At 40.9% G+C, this 19,769-nt stretch overlaps 2 protein-coding genes across 2 annotated transcripts; both read left to right on the top strand.

Annotated features, from left to right (window-relative positions):
- The first annotated feature begins 4,402 nt into the window (after positions 1 to 4,402).
- LOC125209848 lies at positions 4,403 to 5,214 on the top strand. Its single transcript, XM_048109425.1, has 2 exons — positions 4,403 to 5,026; positions 5,101 to 5,214. The coding sequence occupies exons 1-2, from the start codon at positions 4,403 to 4,405 to the stop codon at positions 5,212 to 5,214; spliced, it is 738 nt and encodes a 245-aa protein (XP_047965382.1).
- Positions 5,215 to 11,521: 6,307 nt separating this feature from the next.
- Positions 11,522 to 19,660, top strand: LOC125213266. Its single transcript, XM_048113712.1, has 11 exons — positions 11,522 to 11,923; positions 13,705 to 14,478; positions 15,100 to 15,185; positions 15,264 to 15,727; positions 15,886 to 16,383; positions 16,473 to 17,142; positions 17,239 to 17,469; positions 17,573 to 17,697; positions 17,912 to 18,267; positions 18,477 to 18,902; positions 18,995 to 19,660. Exons 1-11 carry the CDS (start codon positions 11,855 to 11,857, stop codon positions 19,484 to 19,486), a joined length of 4,191 nt encoding a protein of 1,396 aa, XP_047969669.1. The 5' UTR covers positions 11,522 to 11,854; the 3' UTR covers positions 19,487 to 19,660.
- The last annotated feature ends 109 nt before the right edge of the window (positions 19,661 to 19,769 follow it).

Below are 19,769 nucleotides of genomic sequence, written 5' to 3'. Positions count from 1 at the left end.
ATTCACTAGAATTACACCTAAATGTCATTATCTATATTAAAATAAATCAAAACAAAAATAAAAAACCAAAAAGTCAGGGCATCCGCAACGCTATCTCTTATCCGTCTCTTAACTGTCTCATCTCTTCACTATTCATGGGTCCCACTGTACTTTTCAGCTTATCTCTTACTAAGAGACAGCACCTGCATCCCTCCATCTCGTAACCATCTCTTAACCATCTCTTAACTATTCATTCAATTTCATTTTTTATTTTAATTCCAACAAATTCAATTAATAAAAAACACACTTCATTATAAATAAAATAAAATTACAATTTAAATACCTAAAAAAATAAAAAAGACATAATTAAAAAACTAGAAATTACAAATTGCACACTTAAACTCAAAATAAAAGAAATGGAGGCAAAGAAGCAGAAGAAGGAGTTCTCTAGTGACGATCATCTAACGGTTGCCAAATTTTGCCCAAATGTGCTCCATTAGATCCTCCTGGAGTTGGGCGTGGGCGGTAGAATCACGTGTCCTTGCCCGAATAGACAACCGCTCTTGCAAAGACGGATGCACTCCCGTTCGAGGCGGACTACTTGCGGTTGAGCTTCCCGGGGTTTCAGGGTCGAACCAATTTCCCACCTCAGGTCTTTCGTCGGCTACAATCATGTTGTGCAAGATTATGCACGTATACATGATGTCGACCATATTCTCCATAAACCACTGTCGAGCCGGGGCTTTGATAATGTTCCATCGAGCTTGGAGAACCCCGAACGCTCTCTCCACATCCTTGCGAGCAGACTCTTGCTTCTGCGCAAAAAGAGACTGCTTTTCGTCCGTAGGCATGTTGAACGTCTTCACGAAGGTTGGCCACTTCGGATAGATGCCGTCGGCAAGATAGTACCCCATTTTATACTGGCGATTGTTAGCGACGAAGTTGATGGCCGGCGCTTTACCATTCAGAACTTCAGCGAAGAGGTCGGAGTTGTTGAGCACGTTGATGTCGTTGTTCGAGCCGGGGACCCCGAAATACGCATGCCAAATCCATAGCCGGTAGTCGGCGACGGCCTCGAGTATAACGGTGGGGTGGGTGCCTTTGTGGCCGCTCGTGTATGACCCCCTCAACGCCACAGGGCAATTCTTCCATTGCCAATGCATGCAATCGACAATCCCGAGCATCCCGGGGAATCCGTGCACTTGTTCGTGAAGACGGAGCAGAAACTGACAATCTGCGGTGGTTGGCTTCTTCAGAAATTCGGCGGTGAAGGCTGCCCGGACGCCTTTGCAGAAGTTCAACAAACAAAGTCGCCCAGTGGATTCTCCGACGTGCAGGTATTCGTCGAACGCATCCGCCGTTTGTCCAGTAGCAAGCTGACGGATCGCCGCAGTACATTTCTGGAGCGTCGTGTGGCTAGGACGGCCAACAGCGTCGAACCCTTCTCTGAAGAACTCTTCCCGTGCCGCCAATGTATTCGCGATATGCAAAAATAGCGGGCGTGACATACGGAAACGGCGACGGAAGTAGATATCTCCCCACACCGGGTTCGGACTGAAGTAATCACGTTCCAACCTTGCGGCGGCTTCCTCCCGGTTACGGTGGATGTATGTCCGGCGTCGCCTAGGAGGCGCGGCGGCTTCCTCCTCCCTACGTCGATCTTCTTCTAGCGATTCTTCCATTATTCGACGCATTTGCTCAAATGGATCCATAATTGATTAAATTTGGGAGAAGAAAAAAATAAATGAATGATTTTATAGAAGTGATTGGAGAGGAAAGAAAGAGAGATGAGAGAATAGATGTATGTTTGTGTGTAAAATGGAGAATGGAGAAGAGTATAAATATAATATAAAAAAATTTAAAAAATTAAAAATATGACCGTTCAACGGTCATATTACCGTTTTTTATTTTATTTTATTTTATTTTTTTGAAAAATCTGATTTAAAAAAAAATTGAATTATGACGTCATAAATCCGACGCCCACTCGCGGGTCGGCGAGTGGGCGTCACGCCAGCCGCCCGCGCGCGCCACGTGGCGCCGGGCGCGTGTCTCGCCAGCTCGAGGCTTGCCTCGCCGGGACGCGTCGGGCGTCGAGACATCTCGTCTCGTCGAGACGAGACGGGAGCCGCAACGCTGTCTCGATGCCGTCTCGTCGAGATGAGACCGAGACCGCAACGAGGCAGCGTTGCGGATGCTCTCAAAGAGGGACCCACCTTCAACCAACTCACTTCATTTATTACACACTCCATCATCTCACTTCATTTATTACACACTCCATCATCTCACTCCACCATCTCATTTCATTTATTACACACTCCACCTCTCACTTCATTATTACACACTCCACCAATTCCTTAAAACCCGTGTCATAACTAAATGTTACTACAAATGTGGGACGGAGGGAGTATATTTTATGGAATTAAACAGGGATTCTTAAATATTTTTGATTGGTTTTGCTATAATCAGATACTAATTGCTATATTGTAATGTAAATTTTATTTAGTTTTGGTTTACATATAATAAGGTAATAATCTCTGTGTAACGTTATGTATAACTAGTGTTACCACCCGTGCTATGCACGGGATAAAAGATTTTCAAAAATAATAAAGATATATTTACAGTATAATAGATTAAAATAAAGATATATTAACAATAATATAAAAATATATTTCTCTAAAGAATATGAATTACTTCAAAAATAATATTAGTAAAATTATAAACAATTAAAAGCATTATAAACAACAACAAACATATTATTGAATTATACAATATGCTCTCGACTCATTGTAATGAAACATTTCATATTCAGCATACTATTTAAACAATTTTAATATCAATTATACTTATAGGTGTAGTAACATAAATAAAAAATAACAAAAAAGGACATGCGTGAAATAAATAGAATAAAATATACAAATAAAGGAAAATGTATTCTTAAATACAATAAAAAAGAGAGAAAATTATTTGAATGAATAAATTCACTGTCATCAAAATTAAATTCAATACATGATAATATTCATAAACATAATATTTTGAAAAGCAAAAAAATATATATATATAACTCAAAGTCATAAAAAAACATTATCTTATATGGTAGAAAAAAATAAAATCAACTCAATTATAACTAATGATACAAATTGTAAACAATTAAAAAAAATATCATTTTATATACTTTATACAAAAACAATAATGATTCCTAGTACTATTAAAACCCGTGCCGAACTTAAATGAAACTCTTAAAGTGGATGAAGAGAGTATTAATTATACTTGAAAACCCTCCATTATGATAGTTGGCATGTTTCCCGGAATGCCTGTGTCATGTAAATATTTTCTAAAATAAATTTTGAATTATAAAGTAAAAAGTTTTAAATTTGTATAAATATTAGTACAATAAATTTGTAACGGTTATGCTAATTAATACCTCCGTTCTTGATAAGTATGAACTATTTCCTTTTAAGTTCGTTCTTGAAAAGTATGAATTTTTTAATTTTGAAAATTCATTTATATCTGATGAGGTGTGACGCATTCTCCACTAAGGGCTTGTCCGGTAGCCCCAAATAGGCTTGAAACGCGATTTTTTCCTGGCTTTTCTCCCGTCTGGTACCAGCCGCTCCAATCGGCCGACCCGACAAAATTCCAGCGGGTTTCAAGGTTGTGTAGACTACTATCGGCTTGGGTGTGTTAGCACAATCAGAGGTGGGAGTGGTATAGTTTTCACGAATGTGGTGTTAACTCTGATAGTGATAGGAATTATACCAAATTACCCTCCGACGGTTGACGGTTTGGTTTGGTCCGTCGCTGCAGGTGCACGGGGAACCGCCTGGATTTGCAGAGCTTCAGGGGTCGGCGACGTCGTTAACCTAAAGTCGATTTCGGACGAAAATCCCATATGGTGAGTGACCGCCTATTTTCATATCTTGGATTATCGGCCTTTATCCATCTGGGTATGTCGAAATAATGGGTATTTGGTTTTGATCTGGTAGCTATGAATATGCATTTGGTGTTGATGGTTGAAATTGGGTTGATAGAGTTTCAATTTTGACTCTAAATTTGTGGCCGACTGTTATGCAAGGCGGAAATGCCGTATTTGCAATGTCAAACTGTTAAAATTGTGTTCATAGTTTGCAGTGTGTGTAGTTCTGTTGTTGATTTTAGCATGGCTTATTGTAAATTCACCCAAATATTAACTATTTCCTCCCCGGTTCAGCTCTTTCACCGTCTGCAATGCATAATTTCATTTGTTTGAACTCCATCGGATGGGCTGGTCTGAATCCTCGTCATATGTGGGGTTTAGAGAGAGGACCGTGTATTTGTTGATCCATATTTGGATTGTTTTGAATCAAAATCCAATGTTGATGTTTAGTTTTTGCTCTCTGTTGTGTAATCTGCCTAACGTATGCATACATTTTTTGGCAAATCAGTGATGAGGTATTCATTTAGGGCAGCCACCACTAATTCCATTTTGATTCCCCTTCGAGTTTCAGGTCCTGAGCTTCATCACTGGATGGAGGACTCCCGAGATATGAAGAGGAAGGAGATGGAGGCTGCGGTGGTTATGATCGAGGACATAATCCGCGATCATCAACATAACTGCTTCACAATTCTGAATATAGTCAACAGACTGGCACACACTACGGCGCACAGCGGGGAGGAGGACACGCAGGCCTCTTACAACATGTCCGACAAAATGCCGGCTCAAGTCTCCCATATGAACCGGCTCACAAAAGTGACCGACGTGGACTGCATTGACAATCTGCGTATGGACCGCAATGCATTCGGGCGGCTCTGTCGGATATTGCGCGATAAGTGTGGATTAGTTGATCAAAGGTACGTCCGCGTCGAGGAGCAGGTTGCTATGTTCCTTAGTACTCTAGCTCACCACACTAAGAATCGTGTGGTTGGATTCCAATTTCTACGGTCGAAACATACCGTGAGTCGCTACATCCATGAGGTTATGCGTGGTGTTATTCATCTTCATCGAACCCTATTCGTGCAACCAACTCCGGTGGATGAAAGCTGTGATGATGCAAGATGGAAATGGTTCAAGGTAAACACAGCCGTCTCGAATCAATTGCGTTCGTGTTCATGGTTATGTTAATTAATAACTTGTTCGTTTCATAGGGTTGCTTAGGTGCACTGGACGGGACATACATTAATGTCCGCGTGAGTGCTGCGGATGCTCCTCGGTATAGGTCTAGGAAGGGGGAAATTTCTACAAACACTCTAGTCGTGTGATCGGTTTCTTCGTTTCGTGTACATTCTTCCGGGTTGGGAGGGGTCGGTCGCCGATGCAAGGGTTCTGAGGGATGCGGTGACTCGTAACAATGGTCTCAAAGTTCCAAAAGGTTACATATTTTACTCACTGATCTTCTATTTTAGTTGGATTTATGTTTGAATTTACTAACTCCTATAATTCACTTGCACTTTGCCTTAGGTTGCTACTACTTGTGTGATAATGGGTATGCCAATAGCGAAGGTTTTCTCACACCTTATAAAGGCGTGCGCTACCATCTCAAGGAATAGGGCTCTAACAATCAAAGGCCATCCCCCCCGAAGGAAATGTACAACATGCGACACACAATGGCCCGCAATGTAATCGAGCGTGCGTTTGCAATTCTCAAGATGCGATGGGGAATACTTCGTAGCGCTAGTTTCTACCCCATTGAAACTCAAACCCGATTGATTATGTGTTGCTTCCTATTGCACAACTACATCCGCGGGGAGATGGGTGTCGATCCTGTTGAATCTGAACTGGATGCCCTCAACGGGGTTGGTGCGGAGGATGATGACGGTGCGCAGTCCGATCCGGCAGCGAACGTCGAGTTCGTGGATACAATTGAGGCGTCCCCCGGTTGGAATCAAATGCGCGTCGACTTGGCTAACTACATGTGGGAGAATCGGTAGACAAAGCATGAATCATAACTGTGTTGTGCACTCAGATTGCTAGACTCTGAATTTGTTTGTGGTGTTTTACGTACTTATGCTTGCTTCTGGATTATGTACTCTAAATTCGTCTACACTTTGTAGTAGAAATTTGATGCACTTCTCTGGACTCTACCTAAATTGGCAATTGGAATTGCTGAGATGCTTTCGATTACATACTGTGTTACGTTCTAAAACACATTATGCCATACATGTTCCACAAAATTTGAGCCCGCAAGTATGCATACATTTTTTGGTCGATCACTGATACTAAAATTTGCTATGCATTATTTCCAAGTGTTATCACATTGGGCTACGGATTTATATCGCATCGTTCACGGATGCAAGAATGGTACACACAACTGGTGGAATGTTCATTCAAAGCCACAACAAGGCTGACTGGAAAATTACATCCATCGGTTAAAGACAAATTCATAGTCCTTGCTTAGCTACCAACGCAATTACCTTCCTAATTCAAAGCACAAAATACAAAACACCACACAATACACAACTACACCCACAACATAAAAAATAAACGACAACTTGCCAACATAACAAACATAAACGAACCACCTGCAGAACCAGTGCTTATTTGATGATCTTGACGATGAAGTACAGCTTCCGATACGGAACCATCTCAAACACAAGAACGTCTCCAACCTTGATACTGTTGCCCTTAATAAATGTCTGTCATCCGATGCCGGCCCGCTTCCTCCCACTAGCCGTTGAGATGACCAACTTCCAAACGGTACCACCGGACTCTAGATTGAACGTGCACCTGGACTTGTTCAACTTGATATATTTTTCCCAAAAGTCTTTGGGAATGGTCTACAAAAAAGCAAACACAACAAACACTATAGTGATACATGCGACCACCGAAAGTAAAAACTGGAGTATATGAAGCGGTATTTGTACCATTGTGGACGATATGTTCGTTGCGGTCAGTGTCTTAGTGAAAGATGGGCCAGGAAGCTTCGGGTTGGGTGTCCGGGTAGAGCGGGCGACGCACAGCTTCAGATCGAGGTCCGGCGTCGGCCCCGTGTTGTCAGTTTCTTCTTGGACCTCCAACGGCTTTTTTCCCTTTGTCCTTTTTGGGCCGGGGAAGTGTTGCAACCGATGCCGAGGGCATTTCGAGCTGAAGAGAGTTTGATCCCTCGCCGATCGTAGTTAATACTTCCGCCGCGGGCAGTTTGTCAGGCCCGAGTGATGGAGGCACATCAGTGGTGGTATCAGCCATATGGTCGAACAACCCAAGACCCCATTCGTAATCCAGAATGTCGTCATGCAAACCATCGACCATAGGAAGTGGTACATCCAAAGCTGCATCAAACACAATCAAACTATTACCATAAATTTAAGCAAACTGTCGTACTTCGTATGTCAAACCAACGGCCAAAAAAAGTTACGTTCAACCGTAGGGACGTGGAGAGCAAGCGAGTAGTTAAAACGGCGAACAGTGAAAACGTCCACCATGTCATATGTGAACGTTAGTAAGTCTCCATCTTGGAAACAACAGTAGTGGACAAACAATGGCCAACCGCGACCCATTCCGGTGTGTCCGTCGCGCTGACAAAGCTGGACATGCCATCGGGCATGATCGGGGAGACCAACACGGCAGAAAACAGGGAGATGAGCCCCATAGAATTGCACCCATGCATCGGGGAACGGCTAACAAGACAACGAGACACATGTTCAGTGAGCTGGTGTAGGCAGAAGTGCATGTAGCAAGGGTGTAACACGAGTAGTAAAGTTTACCATGAAGTCGTGGTGCTCCGCGACGGTGTAGCAGATCGTGAACTCGAACGGAGGGACACCACCGTGTGGCTGCTGCCTGTTTAAATATGATAAACACCAAACGGAAAAAATGATTAGTAAACCTAAAGTTTTCACACAAAAAATGTCCATCGTAAAGCCAACTCTCAAACAACAATCACCATGCAGACCGCATGTTATCTTACATTCGGAGAACGTTGGGTGCTCCTTGAGCCATACTCGTCTGATCTGGGGAGAGAAACGCCTAAGAACTAGAGCAGAATATGGAGTACTTTCTGTTTGAGTTGTGTGAGTGGTGGAGAGGATTCTGCAACTTAAATAATGGAATGTGGTGGTAGGTTTGCTTCAAATATTGTTGTTGGTCATCGAATTAATGTGTGGTGGTTGGGAAGCATTTATAAGTTGTGATGTTGATGTGATAGTGTAAGGGGAGACGTGGTGGGAATGAAGAGCGATGGATGAATTTATTGCAGGTGATCAATGAGCGCATCGCACACCAGTTCTGAAGCAAGAAATGTAATCCAGATCGACTTATATTTGGCCTATATTCTCCAGTACCATTGAGGTTGTATAATTTCCAGTGGAAGAGAATGTACAGTCTGAGCAGTTGGTATATCATTGAATGTGGGGGTGGTCGTGAAATATTATTTGTGAATATCGACCACCACCCTCTGCACTCCACAAGAATGTACTACGTATTATATTTATTTTATTGATATGCGTCTCTGTAATACGTGGCGTCTATACGGGGTAGTTGCCTGTTTCCCACTGAAGCAACAATCATATTTATTGCCAAAAAAGAAGGGTACACCGGGGGGATATCAGAGGATAACATTTTTGGATATATGTGGTAGTTGAGTCCGAGGTATGTTTACATAAATTCAAATATAATAGCTATAAATACCGATGGGGAATATTTCCTCCATCAAAATGAGGTCAACCCTAGCAACCTTATATCAGATAGTGAACAACTGTAGTACCTTCCACACAAACTTCTACTACCTGACAACTAAAACAGAGGAGTCCAACTAACACCCAACCTAGACGTTCATATAACTAGTACATATGCATCTCATATAACTAGTACTTATGCATCATACATACATTATATTGCCACCCACATGACCACCCGGTGCATGCAAAATGTGGGGATTGCTGATCCAAAAAAAACAGAGTCAACCATGAAGCAGCTCCAGCACTAAATACGAAGCTTCTCCTCTAGAATGTGGATTATGTAGTCCGCTTTGTCAACGTCGGAGAAGCCGGAGAAAAGATCCAATCGCTCCGGTTCCTTGACAAGTATGTCGCACGCAATAAACTTCTGTTTCTTGGTCATTTCCGGGATTCCATCCAGCATTTTCGCAACTTCGACCCGCTTTGCGCTCAAATCATAGTCGTACCCAATGCGCATAGAGAGAGTGTTGAGGCGGTCTGACGTGTTGTCATTCATCTTGTTCATCACATCCAACATCGACTCCATAACGTCTTCAACCTTGCGCTTGCGGACTGCCTTCTTCGGCGCAGGGGGGCTTGGTATGCTTCGTGTATCGCTGGCCCCAACCCCGTCACACCCCTGGCCATCATAATTGAGCCCCTCATTGATCTGCTCCTCGGTGAAGAAGTCATCGAGGTGGTAAGGACTCGCATCCGGCTGAGACTCATCAGCGACGGATGCGTCTGGCCCGTGTAAGGCATCATCAGCTTCAGTCACCTCCTCCGCACGACCACCTGCTGCACGATCCTTGCCGAAGATCAACTTACAATCTTCGTAGAAGGGCCAAGACTTGTGCCGCATTCCCTTCGCGTGGTTGTCAGCCTACAGTACAGAGTATATGGTAAATGAAATGATCAATGTGAACGTGGCAGAGCTACCCATTATATACCTTCACAATTTGAGTCCATTGATCATCGTTACACTCGATTCGATGCCCGTTGTCTGAGTTGAAGCCGACACCGCTACGGTTTAGGATGTTGGCCAGGGAGTTGTAATCTCTCTTCCAAGTCGCAACCTTGGAGTTAATGTGCCGCGACACCCTCAATTCAGTATCCGGGATCTCCGTTTCAACACGTTGTAGATCATCTTAGAGTGTCCGGGCCGGAAGCCGTTGTCGGCCTTCCAACCTCCCGCAACGATGTCGTGCAAAGCCATTATCATAACCTCTTCCTCGCGCCTCGACCAAGACCGCCGCGTACGTTCAGGCTTACCAACACCGGATGGACCCCCGGTTACGCCAAAAACAAACACAACATACAATACAGTTCAGAGTAACATTCTAATGAACATAAATGCAATCACTACAACCGAATTACATGGACAAAGGAATACCAGTAAGACTACCAGTGCTAGTCACCTTCCCCTTTCCCTTCGACGTCATGGCTGCAACGGAACTTGAGTTCATTAATGCCGAACGCATACACAGTACAAACGTTATCACAGTTCAACATTAACTTTGCTGTTTCACTAACCTTGGTGATGAGATATCACGTTGATGCTGACAGCGGTGTTGTCGCTACTATGGAGTGGAGTAACAATCTCTTGGTTAAGTTAACCTATTCAGGCTTAATAATGGGGGTTTGGAGAGTAATGGCGGGAATCAGAACCAATTTACCGCCTAATTTAGTAGCAAATCTGATGGCATCGCTGCCAATTTCTGTCCTCAACTGTGGGAGGGTAATTTTGAGACAGTGGTTTTCGTTTCCCAAACTCCCTGATTCAACCAAACCATAGAATAAAGCCCAATCACCATGTTTGGGCTGAACCAAACAGTGGTCAGTTCTAACAGCCTAGTTAAGAAACACCATTTCCATTTTCATTGGGCAAGTGTTAATATTTATTGGGCTACCAGACGGGCCCTAACAATAATTTAAAAGGTTTTTTTTCCTATCTCTTTCTTACTTTTCCAGTTATGCATTAAAACCTGTGCCGAACAAAATGTTCATACTTTTTGGGAAAGGAGGGATATTAATAAAAATCATATGCATATCATTATGAATATTATAATAAAATTACCTCAAACGCTCTATGATAAAGTCGTTGTTTGTGTATCGCGAATAACGTTGCGCATATATGTGATTTTTTTAATTTCACAAAAGATATTTATTTATTGCGTATTTCGAATAACGGCGTGCGCTTTTTTGCTATGCAATAAATAATAGTGTGAATTCGATAAATCTCGTGTGAAAAGAAATTTAAAAGTTGGTGCATGTTTTGTTTTGTTGTTGAGATACACCCCCTATTCGGCATGGTATTCAATTGCGCTTGATGTTTAAAGCTCGTCCCCCATAATAAATTTTCACCTTTATCTTAGTATTATTAATCTCACTGTTCATACGAGATTGATTTCGTCGATCAGATTCCGAGCAAGAAGGAAGAAAATAAAGGGCGAGGAGGTTGGTCTCTGGTTAAAGAGGTGGCAGATTTACGACGACAACTAAGGCAGGACGATAGTGTATCTCGACCCGATTTCACAAGGAAGGTGGGTATCTGGTCAAAGAGGTGGCAGATGTACGATGACAACTAAGGCAAGACAATAGTATATCTCGAGCCGATTTCAACAAGGAATTGATTTCGGTCGGGTTTGAAATGGTGTTTCATAACATCCAAGATACGGATGAAATAGTTAAGGATAAATTTAAATTTGACCAAACTTCATAATTTCGTTAAAATTTACAACTAAATTTGACCAAACTTCGTTTATTTTGTTAAAATTTACAACTTTATAAATGCTTGAACATGAATTTTGATATGTATATGAGTTAGATGAGGAGAAAGAGAAATGGATATGATATATAAGGACGATTGTGTAATATCTGTATTTTCCGTAGAGGCAGATATATCTGTGTGTGAATTGAGGCAGCACAGCCAAAACCATATAGAAACCTAAAATAAAACTCCCATCTTCTTCATTTTCCCGTTGATTTTGCAGCAAACATTCTCTCTGAAGCAAATTCAACAAGTTTTTGTATTGAGGATTTCTTCTAGATCCTTTCACCACAGATGTTGATTCCAGTGAATGTTTTTTGATTCATCCACTCCAATTTCCCCTATTAATCAATTAATATCCAGAGGCAAACAATTCATATTTCCCGAATTTGGCTTAATTTATGATCGCGTGAGCTTTAATCGATTTCGATAATTGCTCGGAAAATTAATGCCTGATCGACCGGTGGCAGCTCGTCGATGAGAAATCGGAGAGAGCGAACTCTCCAAGACCTATGCGATGCCACTCCCACTCTATCTCAGCCGCAGGCATGTTTTTTTCGCTGCCCTTTTTGAAACCTACTCTTTTAGGGTTCAATTGATTCCTCGCATTTTTATCGCCTTTTAATTGATCTTTTGCAAATATCTGGACGCTCATTGTCGTGGTTCTGTCTCAAGTTTCGGTTTTGATTTAGTTAATTGTTTGATTTATGTGAGATACGTGACGAACTTGCAGAATTTATGGGTATTGGGTACTGGATTTGTCTCTGCACACGGATGCATAATTTGTCTGGGATTGTTATTATTCGACAGGTGTATAGAAGCTTTTATTGGATTTAAATGCAGTTGTGTTGTTGGAGTGTTGGCTGTATTATGTGTATGGATGCTCTGGTTGTGTGTGCTAGCGGTTGGAACTTTAGTTTTCATTATTGTACTTTAATGTGTGTTGTCGGATTACCCCGTATTTTGAGGAAATTTTAGGATGAAAGGACCAAGTGATGACGCAAATTATGACTCTGCTGTCCAATATGGTGAACACTTTGGGTATCATGTCCTGTCGCATTTATCTCTCCTGTCTTGCTCTTCCATGTTTGTAGTTGCCCTTAATTGTCAGAAAGTGCTTACCTTTTCTATTCATAATGTTTTGATGGTCTAAGATGGTACTGGAATATACTGACTTTTGGTTTTGTTTAGGCAGATTAGGTGAAATTAGTCAATTTAAGTTCGATATCTCCGTTGTCTATTCCAGTGTCAAATTGCCAATTCTGAATAATGGAAGAAGCTTGATTTTAGATAAAAGTAAAAAGAGAAGCAAGGAGAAACTTATATAAGAAAATGAAGGTCATTGCTAATTTCCATAAAGATAGCCAGGCCTAATGCTTGAGTTTATAAGTTTGTTTGAAGTTAATTCTTTGGAGGTCCTCCCATTTATGCTGCCCTTTCTTCTGGTTTTCACTACTAGTAATGAAGCAATGCAATCAATCTATTGCTACCGTTCATGTTCTCTGAGAATCTATGTAAATTTTATCCCAGAAATTTGGGCAACTTGTATTTCTCATCTTTTTATATTATCTGTTGAATCCATATTATATTTATCAGCAGGACTATGTTGGGTTTCATACGACAAAATCCTTTCTTAGTTTCTTACTGTGGTTTGGCTATAATTTATGGCAAGCAATGTTCATTAGGTTGCGAAATAAGTATATTTGTTCTGTACAATATGTTAGTTCATTCTGCATTCCTGCTTCAGTGATTAGTAGCTCTTTTATATTGTCTTTGCGATCATCATACGCATTTGCCTCTATTCTCTAAACTAAGTAATTGCAAACGTAAAAATTGACACAGAAGTTGGTGTGTTAGGACATTCATCAGTATAAGAAAAGTAATTGGTATTTTAGGCATCAATCTGTATGTGTATTGACTATCTTATCTCTTTAGCAGTCCTATTTCAAAGAGTTGTTCATCACTTCTAATTCTAATTTATCAGAGATCACAAAATATCTTGTTAGCTACTCTGAATTATCTGCTGAGAACCAAGTCCAACAATTAATATTCAATATTGAAGAGTTGTGCTGGATACTAGATCTATTTAAATGTTATCTGGAGAGAACTCGTCGTTTACTTATTTGGCATGTTTGATAATTGTTTTTATTAGTTAGATGACAATGTTCCATCTATATACTTGTTAGCAGTTGAATCATTAAATGTGCAAGATAGCTGTTTACTGCATTGTGATCCTGCTTTCCACTATGATACTTCCAGCACCCAATCTTTCCGGCTTGATTTATTCTCTGAAGTTAACTAATATTGTTGATATGTTAATTGACCAGGCGACATCTGAAAATAGCAGCCATTGCTCTGGTAGAAGCTTAAAGGACTATCGAGGGAAGTCTGGGACGTGTAACGTGTGCTCTGCTCCTTGCTCGTCCTGTTTTCATGTTAATAAGGTTCTGCTGAAATCAAACAATGGGCATGGTGGAGAAACCTGTGCTGGGAATACTGAAACTGAGCAACTAAGCATACTGAGCACTGTTGGAGGCATGGATTCAACTGCTGATTCTTTTTCTGAAAATGCAGCAGGCAAGGCTTCTTCAACGACTTCCAATGCATTCGATGATAGTGTCGTGCACTCAAAGGGTGATGGCCTGAGATCTCTGGAAGGGCATGATGATTGCTTGTCATTTGTCAGTGGGGCTGATGAACAGTTTACTAGAAAATCTGACATGGAAGATAGTGGGAATAAGTGTAATAAGCAGAACAGTGGAGAAATTTTTAGGAAGATGTCACCTAGTAGCTCACAAACTGCTGATGCTACTGAGATGCAGAAGGATCAGAATACTTCTGAAGCTTCCAATGGCAAGAACCTACCACCGGAAGAAAGAACAGTGAATGTAAATGATAATAAGTTTTCAGATACTAAAGTTGAGCTGTTGAATGGTTCAACTGAGCATTTAAATTCATCACCACCTAATAATGTAGCTTCTGACGATGTTTTCGGCGATCCTCCAAAAATGGATCTCAATTCCACTGAGAAGAGTGATGACATGGAGATTGAACTTCATCCAGCTGATGAGACTGATGACTCAGATATGGTGGAAGAAGATGTAAGAATGTGGTATTCAGTCATATTTCGTATAATTTGATAATCTGGTTGATCATTATGTTTCAGTGGTACTAATTCTACTCATACATCTGGAACAACAAAAACATTTCTATGTCTGGAGATCTCTCTAATAAAATTTTAATCTGTATAAGTATGACTCATTATGGATCTACACACCCTATGATTATTCAGTAAACTATTAAATTCTTCTAGTCTTCTCATTCATTAAGTCCAGAGGTCATGAAACTAAAATTATGTAGTGTGGGCTACCCTTATATTTTAATGTATGTTTGCACAAGTTTCATTACAATACTGGTATTCAGTTACATAGTTATTTTTCTTCTATGCTACTTTATATAGTACTATTTGATACTGTTTATATAGTTTCTGATGACCATTTCTGGACTTTTTTTTCCAAATTGATTTAAGATAATAGTACTAAACACTTGATGAACAACATCTGGTCCCGATATTGCTATTATACCGGTATTTGCACATATTAAGAAGGTTGAAGATTTGAGGTGTTCATAAGCAAAGATATTACACTTATTACAATATTGTCATGCATTAATAATTATTTTCAGACATAAGAATCTAATAAAATTTCTTTTCTGTTGAACAGGTAAAAGTCTGTGATATCTGCGGGGATGCAGGAAGGGAGGATTTACTTGCTATATGCTCTCGGTGCAGTGATGGAGCAGAACACACGTAAGTCTTTGGATTCTCTAGAGTTTCTAATATGTGATGTTGCAAAACTGTGCAATTGTAATGATGCATGTTTCCCAGATACTGTATGAAGGAAATGCTGGAGAAAGTCCCCGAAGGGGAATGGCTTTGTGAAGAATGCCAAACACTGGAGCTGGTAGGAAATGGAAAGCAAGAAAAGATTGGAAGTATGGATGAAAATGAGAAAAATATTTCGCCTGGTCGAGTAAGTGAAAATTTAAACAACTCTGATTTTGAGGGACACAGAACAAAGAGTTCTACAAAAAATATTTCTAAAAGGCGTAGAGATGATGAAGATGCCGAAGTTTCTTCTATTGCAAAAAAGCCTGCCCTTGAGTTGACAATTGGGTCGCCAAAGACGTCCAATTCCAAACTAGCTGTTCTTTCTCGCGAGAGTTCCTTAAAGAATTTAGATAAGTGTAGACCACGGTCTCCAAATCATTCTAGTTTAGACACAATCCCAGTTAATGATGCTACAGAATTGGCAAAGCCTGCTTTAGATGCACGAGGGCTCAATTTACGAGGTTATAATGCATACCTTGTTCTTTTTCTTTTAACTTTGGCATTGAGTGGACATGTAGTCTGACATGTTAAGTTAGTCTTTCATGACTTTGAGGTTTCCACTGGCAGTCATCTCAGTTCTTAGTCCTTCATTATTGACAACTTCTTTCTGTTCTTGCAGGTAATTTCTCAAAATCTAATTCTTTTAATTCTCTGAATTCAAAGCCAAAGGTCAAGCTCGTAGATCAAGTTGATATTCAGAGACAGAAATCAGCTAAGGAACACGGTTCTTTCCGTCTTAAGGAGGGTGCAGTTCGATCTATAGGCAAATCTATGTCATTTAGATCTACAAATTCTGATCGTTCTGAATCAAACATAAAGATGTTATCTCCTAGACCTTCTAACATCCAGGACGTTAAAAATACAAAAGAGAGGAGCGCATTTGAACGTCAGCGCTCTTTCAGAACAGAACACCCATCACATAATTCAGCAATGGGTGATTCCATGAATTCGACATCGCGAATCGGTAAAGGACCATCCTCCAGGGCAGAATCTTCACTTGCCTCCCCTGCCAATCACCAGGAGGTGAAGCCACTACAGACTGATGGTAAATTAGCAGCATTATCTAGGTCATTTAGTCTTGCATCTCGAAGGAATGCAGATTTACCCAGTACTACAGGTAGAGTTTGATTTCAGCTTTTTGAGCTGGTTTCTTTTAGTACTTTGAACTAATAATATTTCCGATTCATGTTATATTTGCATGACCAGGTGAATTCAAGAGACCGTCAAAACATAGGCATAATAAATCTGCGCTTTCATCAGCCAATGGAGCTAATAATATTGAACAAAAACATAATCAGACTAGCTTGAAGCAGGATCCTCCCTCATGTGGTGTTTCTGAAAAGTTGTCTATTAGTGCTAGTGAAGGTGTATCTGATGGATTGGTTCAGTCTAAGGATATAGCAAATTCTGCTGACCGACCGAGGGACTCTTCTGGAAACGTATTGGGCCCACGGTCCTCAAGAGATGAAAGTGACAACCTGAAAGCTGCAATTGAAGCTGCTGTTCTGAGGAAACCAGGAGTCTACAGGAAGCATAGAGCTTCTGGTCAATCTGATGAGTCATCCGTGCGAACTGTAGCTCCTGTTGCTTCTCATATAGACCACACGGCAGGTGCCAAAAGTAGAAAACTATCTTCTGATGTGGAGCTAGCTGAGAGGCTTCTAGTATCTCGGAATTTCACTGCTGACCCTCGTAAAGAGGAAACTCTCAATAGTGTAAAGCGGTCCTTGCTGGTTCGTGCGGAGGGTGATTCTTCTGGAGTTCGAGATGGTGTCCATATTGGTCTTTCCTCGAGAGATGCACTCAGTAATCTCCCAATAGTACTGCCTATCTTGTTGAAATCCATAGCAATCCCCGAGCATGAATATCTTTGGCAGTATGCACTTATCTCTCACTTATTTTATTTTAAATCTTTGCCTCCATAAAAAGTTGGTAGCTTCATATTCTCCATCACTGTGCTCTGTATGTGCAGGGGAAGTTTTGAGATTTGTCGAAGTGGTCAAACATTTGAGTTGTGGGATGGAATTCAAGCTCATCGATCGACATGCGCCTCACCTAAAGTTGTTGAAGCTACAAACAAATTTAATAATAGAATTTCACTCTATGAAGTTCCTCGTGCAAGCACCTGGCCTATTCAGTTTCAGAAAAATGGTGTTGGAGAAGATAACATAGCCCTTTTCTTTTTTGCTAAAGATCTTCAGAGGTACTATTTTTGTTGTTTTACCTTACTTAGTCACAAATAATCGTTATCAGTTTGATTGTTATTGACTTGTATCCAAAAAATTGACATCTCTTTAATGGTACAGCCATGAGAAGATGTACAAAGTTTTACTGGATAATATGATGAAGAATGACCTTGCTCTCCGAGGAAATATTAACGGTGTTGAGCTGCTCGTATTTCCATCTAATCAGCTTCCTGTTAATTTGCAACGTATGTGAAGCAACTGTCTCTATTTTCTTCCCAATTTGCACTTTTGCAGAATAAGTGGAACAGTTATTTAACATAAACTTATGAAATTAGGAAACTGGTTAGGGAATGTTAATTGTCGTAGAAAATTGAATGTAGAAGTAACTAAGTCATACTTCTTCTGTTATCTAACATTGTGAGCCGCAGTACAAGTTATTTTTTTTTCATCTACGTGCAGGATGGAATAGGTTTTTCTTCCTTTGGGGCGTTTTCAGAGAAAAGAAAGAACCTAGCCTGCGACAAACGCCCGAATCCACAATTGCACCTCGAGATATCCCTCCGCCTATAATGTCTTTGCCTGAGAATAAATGCTCACTCAGGCCTATTTCTGATAATGCAAGCCAAGATGAACATCCAGGGGTTGAAGTGCCTGCTTCAGAAGAGTTGCGAGGTTTACCTAGAGCTATCAAAAGTGACGTTGGTATGGATAAATCTCCTTTGGATCAGCTTGGACACAGGCTAAATTCTAGTTCGTCATCTGTAGAAAAAAGTGATGGTCCAAAGCAATGTGGAGAAGTGAGGGATACTTATCAGGTACTGTTCTGTGTTAATTTTTCTGGCTTCACACGTTGCCTTTCTTTGATTCGTGGTGTCGTCTTAATTGGCCTCTTTCTTTCTGCTCTTCCTTTTTCATGGTAGTGGAATGTTATACTTGGTTTAGCTTGATGTTCACAAATATGTAGTTTTGCTTAGCTGATGTTTACTAAGCTCTATTCTGCCGTTGTTTATATTCTTTCGCACAGGGAAGCAGCATCAGGTCCAGCTGCAGCCCTGCTATAGCTGTGACTAGTCCTGATGCCGGAAGGGAGCAAACGCAAATGGAACTGGACACTCCACTTGGCAATCCACATTCACTGCTTGATTCATCCAAATCGGTGGCAGGCACTTCTAAGGGTGACGCGTGTGAAGGAGCTATATTGGAGAAAACATGTCATAAAGATGAGTTAAAATCAAGAATGGATGTTATTGATCTATCAAGAGAAGCAGAAATGCCCATGGAGGGCATTAAAGACCTAAATGTGGAACCCGACAAATGGGTCTTTATCCAGAATGAACCGATGCTTCCTGGACAGTCATCTTCAGGGAATCATACTCTTTCTTCTGGCACTGGTTATACATCACCCAGAAAGGATAATATGCACAACGAAACGGTCAACCCACTTGAAAAAGTAAGTACAGACAGACGAACTCTAACTCGCTTGTATACATGGCAATTTTATATTTATCATAGACTTGTAACGAGGATGGTTTTGTGGCATAGGTAAGCCACGTTGCTATGGCCCCGTACTCACTGCAGAGTCAACATGTTGAAGCTGATCTTGGGTCCATCCCTAAATACTATGAACACGGACATGGTGAAAGGTTCTTCTTCCCCGTGCAATCGCAGCCTGTGACAGACTCAACCCTACCCGACAGATATATGCCCTGGAAAACGCGTTTACTAGATGATGATAGGCTGAGTGACAAAGCACCGAATCTAGAGCTTGCTTTAGGGGGTGAAAGAAAACTACTGACGTTGGGCATTGAGCCGCCATTGGTCAGTAAAATAGACCATAAAGTAGACGAGGAACGTATTCTTGAAGAGGCAAGGAGGAAGAAGGCGGAGGAGGATGTATCGGCGTCTCTCTCCCTTTCCCTCTCTTTCCCCTTCCCGGAGAAGGATGTGGATGCGAAAAGCGAGCTCCCGTCTCAGAGGAAACATGTGAATACCACTTCCTCAAGGCTTCTCTTTGGAAAATTGAGAGACAATTAGATAGCTTTTGCGTTAAACTGGAAACCATCACTCTATAATTTTGCTAGGCTTTTTTTTGTCTCTTTAGTTTGAAACTCAATAGTCCTAAATGGCTGGTTGTATATATGTAGAGTATAGGAGCCGTGACACTGAGATGAAATTTTTTTCTCATCAATTTGCCTTTTTCCATGTTCATTATTTTTACTTCTTTTTTATGACAGAAAAATCTGATGATATCAATAGTGGGATTTGAACACAACTAACTACTTACAAATATTTCATTGGATGTAGGTTGGATCTGAAT

This window comes from Salvia hispanica, chromosome 3, assembly GCF_023119035.1.
Source record: "Salvia hispanica cultivar TCC Black 2014 chromosome 3, UniMelb_Shisp_WGS_1.0, whole genome shotgun sequence".
In the NCBI taxonomy this organism is placed as follows: Eukaryota; Viridiplantae; Streptophyta; class Magnoliopsida; order Lamiales; family Lamiaceae; genus Salvia; species Salvia hispanica.
This window is presented reverse-complemented; position numbering and strand designations above follow the sequence as displayed.